Here is a 17,413-nt window from a genome sequence, read left to right as displayed (position 1 = left end):
ATTACGGTCATTAAAAATCCGTGAATTTGCGAGACATTCAATCACATACATTTCAAAGTATGCGATTGTCAGGGGCACTCGTAAATTCATGGACTTGGATATAGACTCTCATTGACACTTTTCTTGGATTCCAGTGTACAAAATGTCCGATTTTCATAAATATTTTGGTGGATTCTAGTTTTAGAACAAAAATAATGAAAATGATATTTTAATATGAGTTATTTCTTTTATGGCCCCCTACTTTGTGACCAACTTCCTTTATGGCCCCATGTTTTTCGTAAATTCAAATTTGACCCCCTTTTGTTAACACCGTCAGTTAACTTTAGTGATTAAGTTTTTTGTTTGCACAATTTCCCTTGTTATAAAAGAGATTTTATAAGTTCAAATTTGACCACTTTTTGAATATGGGTTGATTCGCAAAAAATTTAAACTTATTTAAAACAAACTAGGGGGCCGAACTGGAATTTGTTTTAAAAACATTAAAAGACACTTCTCTCACCTCCATCTCATCACCTCTATGTCCCACGTCATTACTCTCTTGCCGCCTCATCATCTTCTCCGGCGATGGTCGCCGACCAGCCAAAAATTCAGACGACCTTTAATTTTTTTTTTTATCTCTCTCTCTAATCTCACCCTCTTTAATCTCTCTCTCTCTCTCTCTAATCTCACCTCGCCGATGTTCTAATATGAGCAGAAGCCCTAAGTGGCCCTTGAGAACCACCAGCTTTCTCACTTGAAACTGTATGTTCTCTAGGAAACCCAGCTTTATAATCTGTATACCCATGTATACCTTTAGAGCATCTCCAATGCCAAACTTAAAAGAAATTATAAAAATTCTGTGTCAAGATTCAAATGTCAATCTTTAATTTTTCTCTTTCCTATTTGTCAAGATTGAGATTCTCTATTAGAAGGACTTCTCCAATGCAACACTCTAAAACTCCAAAAATTGCTTATGTGACGTTTTTTTTTTCATTAAAATATATGAAAATGTTGAGTTGGCACTTAGAGATATCTCAAGAGGACACTCTAGAAATGGAGTGTCCTCTTGAGATATCTCCATTGATAAAAACTCTAAAAGTCCTACGTGACACTCCAAATTTCTAAGATTGAGATTTGCATTGGAGATGCTCTTATAAAGCTTCTCATCACTAGGGTTTTTCTTATCTATCTTCTTTAATGCTTCTTCTGCTTGTTTGAGAACCCTCTACCTGATAGCCCTAGCATCTCTGGAAAAATGAGTTTCAGATTCTTGGGTTGCTGACGCTCTATTATCATGCTGAACTTGGATTGCCTTTGAAGACTCAAAATGGAATCTCCGTGATTCGGGCTTTTCTGGCTGCGATTCACCAGGTACAGATTGCTTCGATGATTCGGTTAAAAAATGAAGTTTGTTATCAGGTTTTGGGGCTTTTTTATTCTTTGGCACCAAAAAGGAGCCATCTGAACCTTCTTCATCGTCTTCAACTGTTCTCTTTCTGATGTTTTTATTCTTCGATGATTTCTGGAAGAAATTGCAATTTGCAAACTAGAAATTATAAACAATGACTACTCAGTGAAAGTATATAATAAATAGGTTTTTGCTAAAAAATCAGAGATGGTGATCAGAACTGGCTCAGAGGTTGAGATTCATTTGGGCCAGCCATTAAAATCTGCACCTAAGTTTCCTTTGATCAGAAGCAAATTGTCGTCAATAAAGAGATAAAGAGAGCTGGAAAAAAATATGAAGGTTAAAAATCCTGAAATCTTGCATAGTTCATCCATCAGCACACTACTACTTGATGAATTTTAGCAAAAAATCTTGCTATGAACAACTAATTTCCTGAAGACTAGTATGTTTAATAGTTTATCCATGCCAAAAATCAGAAACTCAACACACGCCACAAATTTCTTGTTATGACCAATTATACAGGGAAGAAAAATATCAGGTTTGTGATTTCCCATTTTAGTTTTGAGCTCTATCTATGAACGTCCACATCTTCATCAATTGAGGTCAATTAATGGATCAGCTCAAATGAGCAAAAAGCTTCTTCATTGATTAATCAGAAACGTAAATAGTATCAATTAATGGAAACATTAGATGATTGAATGATTCAGATTCGAGCAAAACAACCTAAAGTTAAAGGAAGGGGTTAGAGAGATAGGGTAAAGAGAGAGAGAGAGAGAGATTTTATAAGGATAAAAGAGGTATTCAAGTCAGATATTCCTACCCAAGAAATTGAAAGGAAATATTCGCATATATATCTCCAAGATATGGATGGAGTAAAATTAGGATTATTTCTATATTTACGTTATTTATTTCCATCTAAATAAGGTATATGGTTTTCCTCATCCAAAACCTAAATCTTTCATGGTATCTAAACCTAGAAAACTCAAACGAGTATAGTTTCGATCTTATTTTGCTTCCGCTTAACCGGCGGCGGTAGCCGCTTCAATGACTATCGTCCACCGGAATCATTAAATTTTTTTTTCTTTACCAGTTTCAATTAAGTTAGGTTTATTTCATGTTGTCATTATATTTGATTCAACAAATTGTAGTTTGGATGATAATTGTATGGGAGTAGTTGCTAGTAAATAGATCATAATCAATCTAAAGAAAGATATTCAGGATGATCTTCATAGTGTTACTCGGTTCATGTTAATGGTTTATTATTCAAGTTTGTTATGTGCTGGTGGAAAATTGGTATCATAAAAGAATCGTAAAAAGGAGCAGTTTTGGCAGGAGCAGTTATTTTGTTTCTTCCCAGTTGGGTAATCTTCTCGATCGTCGATTATGACCTCAGTTTTGACGTTGATTATTTTTTCCATGAACCTCTGAATCCGTTGTGATTCTGTTCACTAAGTGCAATCTTGTTGCCATGGGCCTCTGAACCTAGAGTGGTTATGCTCACTAAGTGCAACCTTTTTATTAAATGACCTCTAAATCCGTTGTGATTATGTCATGTTTGCTCGTTACCACTGTCCTAAATTACTTGTTATTTGTGTTATCTTCACCAAACAAAAGCTTCTTAACAACCAATCCATTATAATGAAGTATATGTCGAAAAATCGTATCATGAAGTTTCTCCCCATGAAGTTATTTCCCAAATTGAACTTTTGGTTTGATCCTCCGTTCAATTTGCGGGAGGGTAAAGGGTAAAAGAGGTATTCAAGTCAAATATTCCTACCCAAGAAATTCAAAGGAAATATTCTCATATATATATTGTAGCGCCCCAAATCCCAAATCTCAAGCCGTTGCCTTGAAATCGAAGATTTGAAATCTTCAAACTGGATCCACGAGCGACGTCTACCATGAGTGCACAATCAATACCTGAAAAAACAAAATAGCTGGGTTAAAACCTAACTGCAGTAGATTTCCTCAAACCTAAGTCTCGGGTAGGCAAGCTCAATCCCCAATCAAGGAAGTATTTCATTCATATTCATTATTGGCTTTATCTGAAATTTAACGTGACAACTAACATAATACAACGAGATTTACCACACGCATGTAGAAATTAGTAATTTATGTTCTTGGTTATTAGGCTTTCAACGTCCTCGTATTCCAATCCAATATTAACTCTCGTGATAATAATCTTTCTCTTTTTCAATAGATATAAAAAGATCACACTATTCACCAAGATAGACCTTTATGTAACCCTAACTTGACAGTTAAGTCGACAAAACATTATGCCAAAAGACACAATCATCCAACTCTCGTCGAATGATATGACAAGGTGGTGTCCACGTTGTACGAGAGTGTGGTCCACAAGGTCATCCATTGTGTTAGCGCCGACCCCATACTCTCCATACCGAGATCCCATACTACTAGAAAGTAGACGAACACACCTTTCCAACAATATAATAACCACACCAAGATTCATCATATATCAATACCAGATTCAATTTTAATATAGACCGACATATAGTAGAGACTGTTCGGACACTTTGTACGAAAACAATCATAACTCCGCACTCGAAACTCAGAATTGTGAACCGTTTGAACTAATAGAAAGTAGATGAACATACCTTTCCAACCATATAAGATGCGCACCGAGATTGATTATATATAAATACCAGATTCAAGTTTAATGTAGACCAAAAGACTGTCTTCTATAGATGTTTTATGGAATTCTAGATAAAACTAATGTTTGAACCATTTAATCGTTCTTTAATGTGATTAACGATACTAAACCTATCATGGAATAAATTGAAAGAGCCTACAAAAAAATTAGGAGATAGGAAATCTACCTTTTTTCGCCTTAGATGACTTTAAGTCCACAACCTTGTCTTGTTCTCTCACTAGGGAACTCTACCTCCATCACTTTTCTTCTTTATTCCTCCTCCCTTCACTAAGGAGCGGCTGCACCCTCTTTCTTTTCTATAGGTTTTCTTCCAAAGTGAAGAAAAAAATAGGGTTTTAAACCCACTAGTATTTTATCTAAACAAAACTAACCTAGACCTTTGTTATTTCCACCCAATTTGATATATAAAAAAAATAAAGGTGTTACAGAGGCAGCGAGAGAGTGATGATGTGGGACAGAGAGGTGATGAGATGGAGGTGAGAGAAGTGTCTTTTAAGGTTTTTAAAACAAATTCCAGTTTGACCCCCTAGTTAATTCTAAATAAGTTTAAATTTTTTGCGAATCAACCCATATTTAAAAGGGGGTCAAATTTGAATTTATAAAATCTCCTTTATAACAGGGCAATTGTTGAAAAAAAAAACTTAATCACTAAAGTTAACTGACGGTGTTAATAAAAGGGGGTCAAATTTGAATTTACGAAAACAAGAGACATAAAGGAAGCTGGTCAGAAAGTAGAGGCCATAAAGGAAATAACTCTTTTAATATCGATATGATAATGAGAAAGGAAATTCGACTGTGTAAGGGAAAAATCAATACCGAGATTCAGATGCTCTCTTGTTCGATTTTCTTTAGGGTTTTGGAAGAAAAAATGGAATGAAAGAAGATTTTGGGTTGAAGGCTCAGTGACCTGGAAAAGAAGGTGTGCCAAGCTTCAGGGGCGGACCCACGTTGGGGCCCGTGGGGTCACGTGCCCCCACGGCCCAAAGTTGAGTCCATTACCCAAATACAAGTGGAGAACCTATATAAATAGAAACAAGGGAAATTTCTCATGTTATTAACTTTGGCCCAGTGGAGAGAGGAGTAATTGAGGGAGTGGAAGGTTATGGGTTCGACTCCCTCAGGCCTCAACCACTTTCTTTTCCCCTATAAGGGCATATATGTTTTCGTTCGACTCCCTCAGGCCTCAACCACTTTCTTTTCCCCTATAAGGGCATATATGTTTTCACCTCTGCTTTTAAGGGTCCGTGGGTATATAGACCAAAATAATATTCAAAAAAAGTTTATGATCCAATCTTCCCAAAACATGGATATTTAGTCCTTTTAAATTATGGACATAATAACCCATTCTTTATGAGATAACTACCGTCCATGTCCCTCCTATAAAAATCACGGGATTTTTAATTTTCCAGGGTGAATTTGGAATGTTTCTAATGTGGGCGTGATTTAGGGGATCTAAAGCAGCTAACGTATAAATCCGAAATTGATTTTTCTCTATCTTCTAACCGTTTTGGAAAGCAAATCTATTTCCAAATCAATTCAAAACAAAAATCGTAACCAAATCAATTTTCTCTCTCTTTACAGATTTGAAAACCAAATCAATTTTCTCTCTCTCACTATGTAAATTTTTTTCGATTCAAATCAATTTTCTCTCACTTAACTTTCAGATTTGGAAATAGTATATGTTCTAGGATCAATTTAGCGTGATTTGGGAGTTAATATACAAATCATATATATCACTTTCTCTCACTTAACTTTCAGATTTGGAAATAATATATTTTTTTGGGAACATTAAAGCAACATATGTTTTCGTTTTTACTCATACATAAATACACATAGAATACAAATTATGAAACAAATACGTAAATTATGTATTATTTATGACGAGGAAACCATCATTTGTCAAGTATACAACATAATTTATCAAATGTATGTGGGTCTTGTTCAATAAGTTACACATAATTTCTTTTACATTACCCATAATTTCTTTTACATTACACATCCTTTACATTCTGTTACAAAAAAAAAGTACAAAAATCTTCTTTGGTTCAAAAATGGTGCCCATCCATGTACTCTCCATTAGTTTCGTTGACTCACTTTGATTTGATGATTCTCTTTGAAATTTCATCTGGTATATCAAATCTACACACATAAATACACATACATTAAAGAAAAAAAAATCATATATTGTATTATAAACTACATGTACAGTTTCGTAAATTATGTATAATGTTTGTCAAATTTTGACAACATTTGAAGGTTTTGAGTAGTTGGTAAACATATCAAGGATACTGTTTTAGGTGAAAAGTACACGTAATGGTAAATAAATAATACGTAATTTATGTGCACTTATACGTATATACATAATGGTAAGAACATGAAGATATACGTAAATTATATATACTTTATTGCAAAGTACACGAGATTTGATAGTAAAGCGAAGTATTTCTACTAATGAAATGAGTACTGTTTTGGTGTTAAAGCACGGGTAATGTTTTATAAATTACCCATAATTTACTATAAATTGTGGTAATTTACGATAATGTACATGTACTGTAAATTCTGTTATGAGTAACCGTAAGAAAGAACAAATGTTTCATAAATCCGTACGGATTGAAAACCAGATCTGGAGAAAAAAAATGAGAATATCATTAAGCTTAAACTACAAATCTAAAGATCTCTGCTATAATGATTGATTGCAATAATGGTGCCCATCCATGTACTCTCCATTAGTTTCGTTGACTCACTTTGATTTGATGATTGTCTTTGAAATTTCATCTGGTATATCAAATCTACACACATAAATACACATACATTAAAGAAAAAAAAAATCATATATTGTATTATAAACTACACGTACACTTTCGTAAATTATGTATAATGTTTGTCAAATTTTGACAACATTTGAAGGTTTTGAGTAGTTGGTAAACATATCAAGGCTACTGTTTTAGGTGAAAAGTACACGTAATGGTAAATAAATAATACATAATTTATGTGCACTTATACGTATATACATAATGGTAAGAACATGAAGATATACGTAAATTATATATACTTTATTGCAAAGTACACGAGATTTGATAGTAAAGCGAAGTATTTCTACTAATGAAATGAGTACTGTTTTGGTGTTAAAGCACGGGTAATGTTTTATAAATTACCCATAATTTACTATAAATTGTGGTAATTTACGATAATGTACATGTACTGTAAATTCTGTTATGAGTAACCGTAAGAAAGAACAAATGTTTCATAAATTCGTACGGATTGAAAACCAGATCTGGAGAAAAAAAATGAGAATATCATTAAGCTTAAACTACATATCTAAAGATATCTGCTATGATGATTGATTGCAATAATGTCAAACTCGAGTTGAAGGATTAAACATCAAGATCAAAAACATAAATGAAATTTTAAGAGAGAGAAAGAAAATAAACATCAAACATTCGATTGATATTGATAATCTGATCTCACGAAATATCAGAAACAACAGAAGATTAAACATAGATCTAAAGAAATAACTTTGAAGGAATCATTGAATAAGGAATAAACATAAAGATCTTAAACAGTTATGAAAATTTTAGAGAGAGAAAATAAACATCATACATTCGAAGTTAATGAATTAGTAAACAGATCTTATAGATATGTATCATAAATCTGATACATTTTATAATAGAGCGAAATAATTAGGGTTTTAGTTATAAGAAGAAATATTAGATATTAACAATGGTGTTTATAAAGATTTCGAAAGTATTAATCCTGATAAATGATGAATTTGGGCAGCAATATAATGTAGAAGAAGAAGATTTTCTGAGTTTAATGGAGGTTTGTCAACTGAATCGATTTTAGAGAGATCAAATAAAGAGTTTCCGTTACTGAAAATAATGAAGATATCCTTACTTTGAATAGAAACATGATTGGAGAGAAATATGGGAGATAAATATGGAAAAAGATATGCATAGATTTCGAAGGTAAATCAGTTATAAAATATGGAAATGTTAGATTAGAGATTATGAAATAATATTTATTCTAGAGATTTGTGTTTTCTCTCTAGATGAGACCAAATGGACTAGATATCCATTTATATTATTTTTTTTGTTTTAAAACCCTTTATAAGATTAGAGAGGATTATATCTACTATTAGGATCCGTTTTTTGGACTATAAACTAAAAAATTCTACTTTTAATGAATTATCATTTTAGTCCTATGTTTATCTTTTTTATGCCTTATCTTCCGATAAGTTCTTTTAGCTGTTTCTTTCTCTATAAATCCTATGTTTGACTCTCGTAAACTTCTTTACAACTATTTGTGTCCATATTATTTGTTATTCCTTCTTTTTTATTGCACACATATTATATATATATATATATATATATATAAATATATATATATATATACATTTTACTATTTTTTCTAAAAGGTGTTTCATCTCTCTCTTTTCCTAACTTTTGTAACATAATAAATTGATCATTTTCACGACATAAATGACTGTCAAACTTATTTTTAGTTGTAAAGATTACACCTCCTAAATTTATCTTTACGAGTTGAGATTATAGTTGTGCCCATCGAACACCGAAACACGGCTTATACCTCGTTTTTATATAATTTGAACGTGTATAAAACTAATTATTTTTATTGAGACTACAGTCAGTACAACTCACAAGTTAGTAACAGTCGCGTTGGTTGAGAATGTAGCTACGATATATAAGTCACCTTGCTTGAACGTTATACTAAGATTTTCGAATATTTTACAATTGTTTATTATAACTAAAAATGCCCCCACAAAGAAATTTTTCTGGGTCCGCCACTGCCAAGCTTTATGTAAACTTAGAACAGAAGGCTACGATGCTGAACAGGTATACAATTTTCGTTGCCCATAGTATACAGTTATTAGGTGATGTTAGTATATATCAATTCCAGGAATTTTCCTTAAACCACCTCCACTAAAACTCAGTATTACTCTTCTTTTTTTTTTTTACTGTAATTGAGTTTAGAATATGAACGCCACACTCAGCCATATGGACGTCACACTCCTCGGTAGGGATCTGGTGCTCTCAGTTTAGGTTCACCTTAAGAAAAGCTTCTTGAGCTTCACAAAAACACTAAGCATGCATTACTATAAGTGACAGAAAAAATGTACATAAGAACCGAAGAAAATAAGTCTATTATATAAAACACATATTATTTAGGCATGTATTAATGTAGGTCTCAGATAATTTTTTCTTGTTATCTTAGATATAGATGAAAAATGAAAATATGTAGGATCGGTAAAAGTAAATAAAAGTGTGAAATACTTAATGTAATATGTGTTATTTGGCATATAAAAATAAATTAATCAAGAAAAGAAAAGATAGATAGATGTAGTACTACATGTGTGATATGTGTTATGTGGCGTATAATATTATGTAAAAAGAGTAAAATACTTAGTAAGATGTCTTACAAATCTCAATTAAAAAGCTGAAAACATGTTGATATGCATACGTAGTGATATGTCTTAATTCTTCCATGCCTTCTGTTTAATGTTTGATTCTCGGTTAAAGTGTACTAGTCGAATCTACTTTGTTTTCTTTTTCGGGTTTTGAAAATAAATCATATTTCGGGCCATTGAGTTTTGATAAGGATCCTTCATGGCGAGCTAAAGGTTCTTCAGGTAAGAAGTTTGAAACAATTGTAACTTATCTTTTCATGGCTATTCACAACGTTTTCTGCATAATATATTTTTCTTATGTCTTCTTGATTGATTTATTTTTCTACACCACCTAATACATATCACATGAAGTATTTTACCTTTTTTAAATATCTTACAAAATTAACTGCGACATACAAAACCCCTCATATTATGAAGTGATTGGGGACTCGATAGGACTGAAATTCTCCTTGTGTTTCATGATGGAAGTAGTAGAAGTAATAGACGTAGACTCAGAGAATGTCGATAGTATTGGTTCTGATCATATAATATAATCAAATGATCTTACCAATTAAATGCTTAGATTAGTAAACTCTGTCCCAATATCTGCTCTTGCTTCTCGTGTGTATTGCCATTATAGGCCTTTATTAGTGTCATGGATTATAATACAAAGTATTAACTAGTAAATGAAGATGTGCTGGTCTTAACATGAAAGATTTTATATATATTCTATGAAATGATAAGATTTTGCTCTAATTTTTTTTTTATAGGAGCAGTGTACCTGTCCCCATGAATCTGGTCTCTCAGTTGTGACACTAAAGAAAGATTGCCACCCACTAGACCCAGGGCCGTGCCTGAGAATTTGGGGGCCCAGTGCAAAAGTTTAGTTTGGGCCCTTCGTATAATCAAAATATAAAAAAATTAGGCACAAAATGATAACGAATTCAATATAATTTGACTATAAAGATAATTGATCGTTTATTTATCAACTCAAAATGTATTATTTAATAAAAGAAAAGCTCAAAATGTATTTAAAAAGTATTTGAAGCAAAAAAATATTACTTAAAATTTGTTCTCCTTGCATTTTTTGAAGCAAAATCATCAACTAAATGTTCGTAGTCAATCTTGTCTAGGAACCCACTTTCAATGCTGAGCAAAGCTAATCCATTTAGTCTGTCTTGCGACATGCTTGATCTCAAGTATGGGTGTAAGAAAAACATTTGGGGTGCAAAAAAAACTGGAGAGAGAAAGGGTAATAATCTAGAAAAGAAAGTAGAGAGAGAATTAGTAACTAGCCAGAAAATGGAAAGTAGAGAAAAAGAGATTCTTGCGTCAAAGTTAGTGGAGAGTGGGCCCCCTAATTTACTTAAATATATACATACCCTGATTTTTTTTGGAGTTTGACTTTTTCAAACTTCTTTTTTGTTTTTTAATTGTTATTTAATGGGACATTGGGACACAGAACAAAGGAGTAGTAAATTCTTTTTGGGCCCCACATTTGTGCGGGGCCCAGTGCGGGCGCCCTGTCCGCACTGGGTACCGCACGGGCCTGACTAGACCTATCTGTCACAGTTTATACGTCCTGACTTATAGCAATAACAAGAGTTTTAAGTTCTTCGGGAGATTAATTAATTATAGAGCTATAGCCTAAATAATAATAATCCAAACTCATGCCCAAACCAAAGAGCTATAGGCTATATATGAACCAGACTACAGAATCTATATGTAGAGATTGATGAATTGATGACCAAAGAAAGGTGTATAGCATCAAAATTTGTTTTATTTTTATACGCCACATAACACATATCACACATGTAGTGTTACTTCTATTTATCTTATCATAAAATTTATTTTTCTTTGCACGGATGAATCATCTAATCTTGATAAAATTTGAAGTTTTGTACCATTTGAATCAAAATACACTGCACTTTCGATATTGGTATCCTCGAAATTATCTCCTCCGGAAACCCTTCTCCTTTTGCCATCAGCGTGAACTTCATCATCTGCAGTTGGCGAGCTTAAATCTGCAGTAGGCGAGCTTAAATCTGCAGCCCAGTTTGTACCATTTCTCTTATCAAGCTCTTCAAGTGTGCAAGGTTTAGCTCTTGAATAGATATCACTACAAAAATGAAGCCCGTTTATGATGCCACAAAAACGTCGAAAATGGAAGAAAATCCGTCGGAAAAGGCTTTTTACAACGAAAACAAGCCGTCGTAAAGTGGCGTAAATACAGGCGAAACAAATACTTTTTCCGACGGCAGGGCTCGTCGGAAATAATACAGTTTCGACAACTCCCTTGAAACATTCCGTCTTAAAGGAGGATTCATTTTATGTGTGCTTGATTTTATGTGTGCTTAATCTAGACTTCAAAGTCGTCTTAAAGTAAGATCCATTTTATGCGTGCTTAATTTTATGTGTGCTTAATCTAGACTTCACAGTCGTCTTAAAGGAAGATTCCTCAGTGTCTATATGAGCATTCAAGGTCGACAAAAATGTTTTACAAACAATGCAGGCTTTCTTAGCCATGGGTTCTGAGATTGTTGTAAGGGATGAATCTCTTGATTATAAAATAGAGAGAGAGTAAGTGAGACTGAGAGATACAGAGGGAGATTGAGAGAGAGATAGATCAAGTGCAAAGAAAAGGTTGAGATAGTTGATGTATCTAAACTAAATTATAAAACAAATATCTTCATAATACTGCATGGAACGAGTCCACTCGGTTGGCCGAGTGGAAGTGGGTCGGTGTCTCCTAATACTCCCCCTCAACTTGGAGCAGTAATCGAAGTAAAGCCCAACTTGTCAATACTATTCTTGAACGGGTCAGCACCCAGAGGCTAAGCTCGAAAAATCGGAAATCGGGACTAGTCGGCAGACCCGGGCCTAGCGACTAGTCGGGACTACAACGGGACCAGTCGGATTTAATCGGTTAACTTAATATATATATATATATATATATATATATATATAATTACATATACAATTATATGATATTATACATACATAAAGAGACTTCTACATGTGTAATATTCTAATGTAAATACAGAAAATAAAGAGAGTATTTGTTTACCTTTACTATAGTTTGAAATTCCCGCAAAATTCCCAACCGGTAGAAATGTTTGTTCCTGAAAAACTCAAACATATACAAACATAATTCTCGACGAAAGTAATTTAAAGCGAAATACTAGTATGATAGTTAAAAATCAAATTTCAAATAAACCTAATAAAAGTAGTTCATATTCATAGTCATACAATCCATAGTTAGAATTCATCATAATGCCGAATGAAAGCAAAAGAAAACGACGCTAAATAACTCAATCTAAAGTTGCAAAGTGTGACCCATCCACTTCAATATCAGCATCGCTATCTTCATCAACAAGTTCCATCGGAGGACGTGATGTAGGAGTAGTTGAAGAACTAGAAGCCATTTGACTTCTCGTTCTTCGTCGCTCAACACTCGTAACTCCTTGCGCCTCCCGAACATCTTCCCATCTAAGATCATCACCCCTATTGACGAAATCTTGTAGTTCTTCATCAGTTGGAATAATCCATTCATCATTTTCTTCTACCTCCCTCAAAATAATTGGATCAATTGAATCATCTCTTGTCGGTCCACACACATTGTTTCTAGCTATATTTCGAATCTTCAACTTCATATTGTATTGGATGTAGACAACATCATTCAATTTACTTTGCATCAAGCAATTCCTCTTCTTTGAATGCACCTGAAAAAATAAAAGACACAAGTATAATTAAAGAAGTATTTAATTTATTACTTAATGGGTAAAAATAAGATGGATTAAAGTGTAACTTACATGATCAAATGCACTCCAATTGCGCTCACATGGTGAAGCACTACATGTCTGACTTAAAACTCTTTTAGCAAATGCTTGAAGGTAAGGTAGTCCCTTTCCATATTGTGTCCACCATTTATCTACATTTCGTCAAAAAAGAAAACAACCATAAGATCGCCACAAAAGTGAATAAATGTAACATTTTAAAAAAACTTACGCGGTAAATATTTGTTGATTCCTTTCCTCGCAAACTCATGTCCCAACGATCCAGTTGCACTCCTATAGTGAAACATCTCATTATTCATTTTCTCCAAAGCATGCTCATCAGACACCAATTTACTCATTGCAAGAAAAACTTGATTCGTAACCGCATCAGTCTCAACCACTTCCCAACCCTTTCCGTAGTAAATCGAGGGATTCAAATAATAACCAGGTGCATGTAAAGGATGATGAAATTGATCCGTCCATCGGTTATCAATAATTTCCCAAACTTTCGCTCGTGTCATGTTGTCACTGCCAAGGTTCTTCTTAATTTGGTCCTTGGCTATAACCATTGCTTCATATATGTATCCCATACTTGGTTTCTCTTCAGTGTCCACCAATCTTACCACATCAACTAGTGGAGCCAACACTTGACACGCGAACTGCACATTATCCCAAAAGCTATTTTTAGCCACTATCCTTGCACATCTATTACCATCAGCTTTTTTAGCAAAATCGGATTGTGTCCATTGATCTGACACAAACAACATCTGTAGATGACCCCTGTTCTTATGAATACTTTTGATTGTGTAGAAAGCAGTAGCAAATCTAGTCACGCAAGATCGGTGCAACTCTTTCCCACCAGTAAACCTCCTCATCAAGTTTAAAACTCTACCATGGTTATAGATGTACGTTGTAACGGCTTTAGACTCACTTAAAGCACTCTTGATCTTCGGCAATTTATCACCAATATCTTGCAACATTAAGTTGACACAATGTGCTGCACAAGGAGTCCAAAACATATTAGGATGTTGTTCCATTAAGATCTTGCCTGCAGCCTTAAAATTTGAACCGTTGTCGGTAATAAACTACATAACAAAAAAAAGGAATTAGTTTAGTAATTGATGTAAGGAGAATGCAAAAATAAATGAAAATTAACATATATACCTGAACAACATTCTCCTCGCCTACATCTTCAATAACTTCATTGATCATGCCTACAATGAGATTTGCATCCTTAATGTATTCAGATGCATCGATAGACTTAAGAAAAACTGTTCCTTGCTCACAACTAACTAAGAAGTTAATCAAACATCTTCCTTTTCCATCAGTCCAAAAATCGGACATTATAGAACATCCATAAGACTTCCAGTGTGGTCGAAAGGATTCAATGAAGTCATCTGTTTCCTTCAAAATCTCCTTAAACAAGGTTGTTCTCACATGGTAGGGAGATGGTGCTGGCAACCCTCTTCCATACTCACCAACAGAATTTAAAAATCTTTAGAAACTTTCACCTACACAAGCATTGAAAGGTAATCCTTTCTCGATTGCCCAACGAACATAATCCTTCCAAGCTCGGTGCTTTAATCCAATTTTAATCGGATTATTCTGCTCCAATGTACTTTGCTTCATTTTTTTGTAGTCCGGACTAAAGACAGTATCCAAAGGACCTCTAACATTACTTGATCGCTTCAGACTTCTTCCACAAGAACCACCAACTACCTGAGGTTGCTTAGATTTAGTTCTTTCATCTTCAATCTCTTGACACTCAATGTCTTCTTCTTCAATATCACCACTTACCAAAAGATCATGATCTTGAATTATACTACTAACTCTAGCCTTCTCCAATCTTTTCTTTGTTACCTCAGTCATGGCGTTTTGAACTGCTTTCTTTATCTCTTCAGTAACCTTGCCACATCCCTTCACATTCCCTTTTCTATGAGCAAGATGCTCTTTCAATCTATAAATGCCTCCGGACATCTTCTTGTTACATAGTTTGCACCAAACTAAATTCAAATTATTAGCATCCCGACATTCTCCCCATTCCCATGCCATATCTCCTGATTTCCTTACCAAAGCAGGAGCACTCGAAGCACCAGAACCAATAGAATCCATCGATGGAAACTATGAAAAATACCTAAATAACAAAAAGAACAAAGAGAGCAAAACAATAAAGAATATCAACCAATTATAGAAGTTACTAGTTACTAGTTAGAGAACAAAATTAGTCCATAAACTTATATTATATCAATTATAGACATGATTTATACATTAGAAATACAAACGTACAAAGAAAATCAACTAATTATAGAAGTTAGAGAGCAAAATTAGTTCATAAACCATAAACATTATAAAGAATATCAACTAACTATAGAAGTTAGAGAGCAATTCAACCCATAAACATATATTATATCAAATATAGAAGTTAGAGAACAAAATTAGTCCATAAACCCTAAACCCTATCAAGAATATCAACTAACTATAAAAGTTAGAAAGCAAAATCAACCTATAAACCTATATTATATCATTTATAAACATGATTCAACCATTAGATACACAACACAACTAATTATATATGTTAGAGAGCAAAAAAAATAGAGAACTGAAGATGAAAAACAAGTATTATGTTGTTTAGAGAGAGAAAAAGAAGAAAAACTAGGTTTAGAGAGAGAAACTTACTTGGATGGAGGTTGTAGATCTTAAAATCTTTGTAAAAGCTTCAAATCTTTGCAAGAAATAGTAGAGAGAGAGAGAGGGGGGCGGCTGGTTTAGGTTAGAACTTAAACCCAAGTGAAAAACTTAGGTTTAAGTTGGGTTTTTAAAAAAAAAAAAAAAAAAAAACGAAGCTGCTGTTCTGGCCGAGTTAGTCGGCGCCTAGCCGACTCGGCCCTAGTCGGCTTCCAGGCGCCGGCTAACTCGGTTTCTGGATTCGACTAGGACTCGGGGTCCTAGTCGATCGGCTTGCTGCCGATTACCGTGTAAGCGGCGCCTAGCCGGCGACTCGGCGCCGCTTTTTAAAGCATAGCCCAGAGGCTTTGTAAATATGCCTGCTAACTGGTTGTCGGAAGATGTGAAGCGCGTGGCAATGACATTATGTTTAATCTTCTCACTAACGATGCGGCAATCGATTTCAATGTGTTCAGTGTGTTCATGGAAGAAGGGGTTGTCGGCAATATGAGAGCTGCCCGACAGTCACAGTAAACTGTTATTGGGCTAAAGTGGTTGATACCAAAATCGAGTAAGAGATATTTGAGCCATTGGAGCTCACAAGTGAGAATAGCAAGGGTGTGATATTTTTCTTCGACAGAAGATTTGGCAACGGTGTGCTGTTTTTTAGATTTCTAGGATAAAGGATTGGAACCAAGCATTGTGAAGTCGCCGGTGGGAGAATGACGAGTAGATGGGCAACCAACCCAGTCAGAATCACGGTAACCAGTGATATCAAGGATATATTTTCGTTGACAAAGAAAAATGCCTGTAGAAAATCGATAAACCTCTATACCAAGGAAATATTGTAAACGACCTAAGTCTTTAAGGAGAAGGTACAATCAATGAAATATTTGAGTTGTGAAATGGCAACATCATTATTTCCTGTAATAATGATGTCTTCCACATAGACGAGAACAAATACCTGAGTGGTGACCGAACAATATGTAAAAAGAGAATAATCACTCTTAGATTGAGAGATTCCCTTGGATAAAAGGACGAAAGAAAACTTAGAAAACCACATGCGGGATGCCTGTTTAAGGCCATATAATGATTTTTGGAGGCGACAGACGTTGGACTCCCCCTGAGAGGAAAATGCGGGAGGAAGTTTCGGTGTCGTTTGGCAACACTAAAACAAGTTACTTTTTTGCTTATTTAAGTAAAAAAGTCGAAAAGTTAGTTTGGTACGCAAAAATTACCGACTTCATTTAAGTTAAAATTTGACTTTCTTTTAAAGTTAAAATTTTTAGCTTTTGACTTCAAAGTAAAATAACTTTTTTTGAGACATGCATGAATTTTACTTGATGATTTTTTTTGTCTATCTCCGTTCCACTACCACAACTAAACTTCTACCATACCATTCTACCCGCACCACCACCACAACAAGCATTGCACCTCCCCCACCACCCTACGTCAACTACCACCACCACAGCTTAACCACCACCACCACTACCACCACCACCATACACCACCAT

General features: G+C 34.3%; 1 protein-coding gene and 1 pseudogene across 1 annotated transcript; both read right to left on the bottom strand.

The window, feature by feature from the left end:
• Window positions 1-665: 665 nt before the first annotated feature.
• Window positions 666-11,786, bottom strand: LOC147567154 (zinc finger CCCH domain-containing protein 1-like; annotated as a pseudogene).
• An 860-nt stretch (window positions 11,787-12,646) lies between these two features.
• LOC147567153 (uncharacterized) lies at window positions 12,647-15,400 on the bottom strand. The gene is made up of 4 exons (XM_086653780.1): window positions 14,400-15,400; window positions 13,468-14,320; window positions 13,272-13,390; window positions 12,647-13,181 (listed from the first exon to the last, which is right to left on the bottom strand). Exons 1-4 carry the CDS (start codon window positions 14,577-14,579, stop codon window positions 12,771-12,773), a joined length of 1,563 nt encoding a protein of 520 aa, XP_086509906.1. The 5' UTR covers window positions 14,580-15,400; the 3' UTR covers window positions 12,647-12,770.
• Between the last annotated feature and the right edge of the window lie 2,013 nt (window positions 15,401-17,413).

This window comes from Eschscholzia californica, unplaced genomic scaffold (assembly GCF_041429995.1).
Source record: "Eschscholzia californica isolate CP2 unplaced genomic scaffold, dmEscCali1.0.p SCAF_1, whole genome shotgun sequence".
Lineage (NCBI taxonomy): Eukaryota > Viridiplantae > Streptophyta > Magnoliopsida > Ranunculales > Papaveraceae > Eschscholzia > Eschscholzia californica.
Note: the sequence above shows the minus strand (reverse complement) of the source record. Positions and strands in the feature narration are given on the sequence as shown.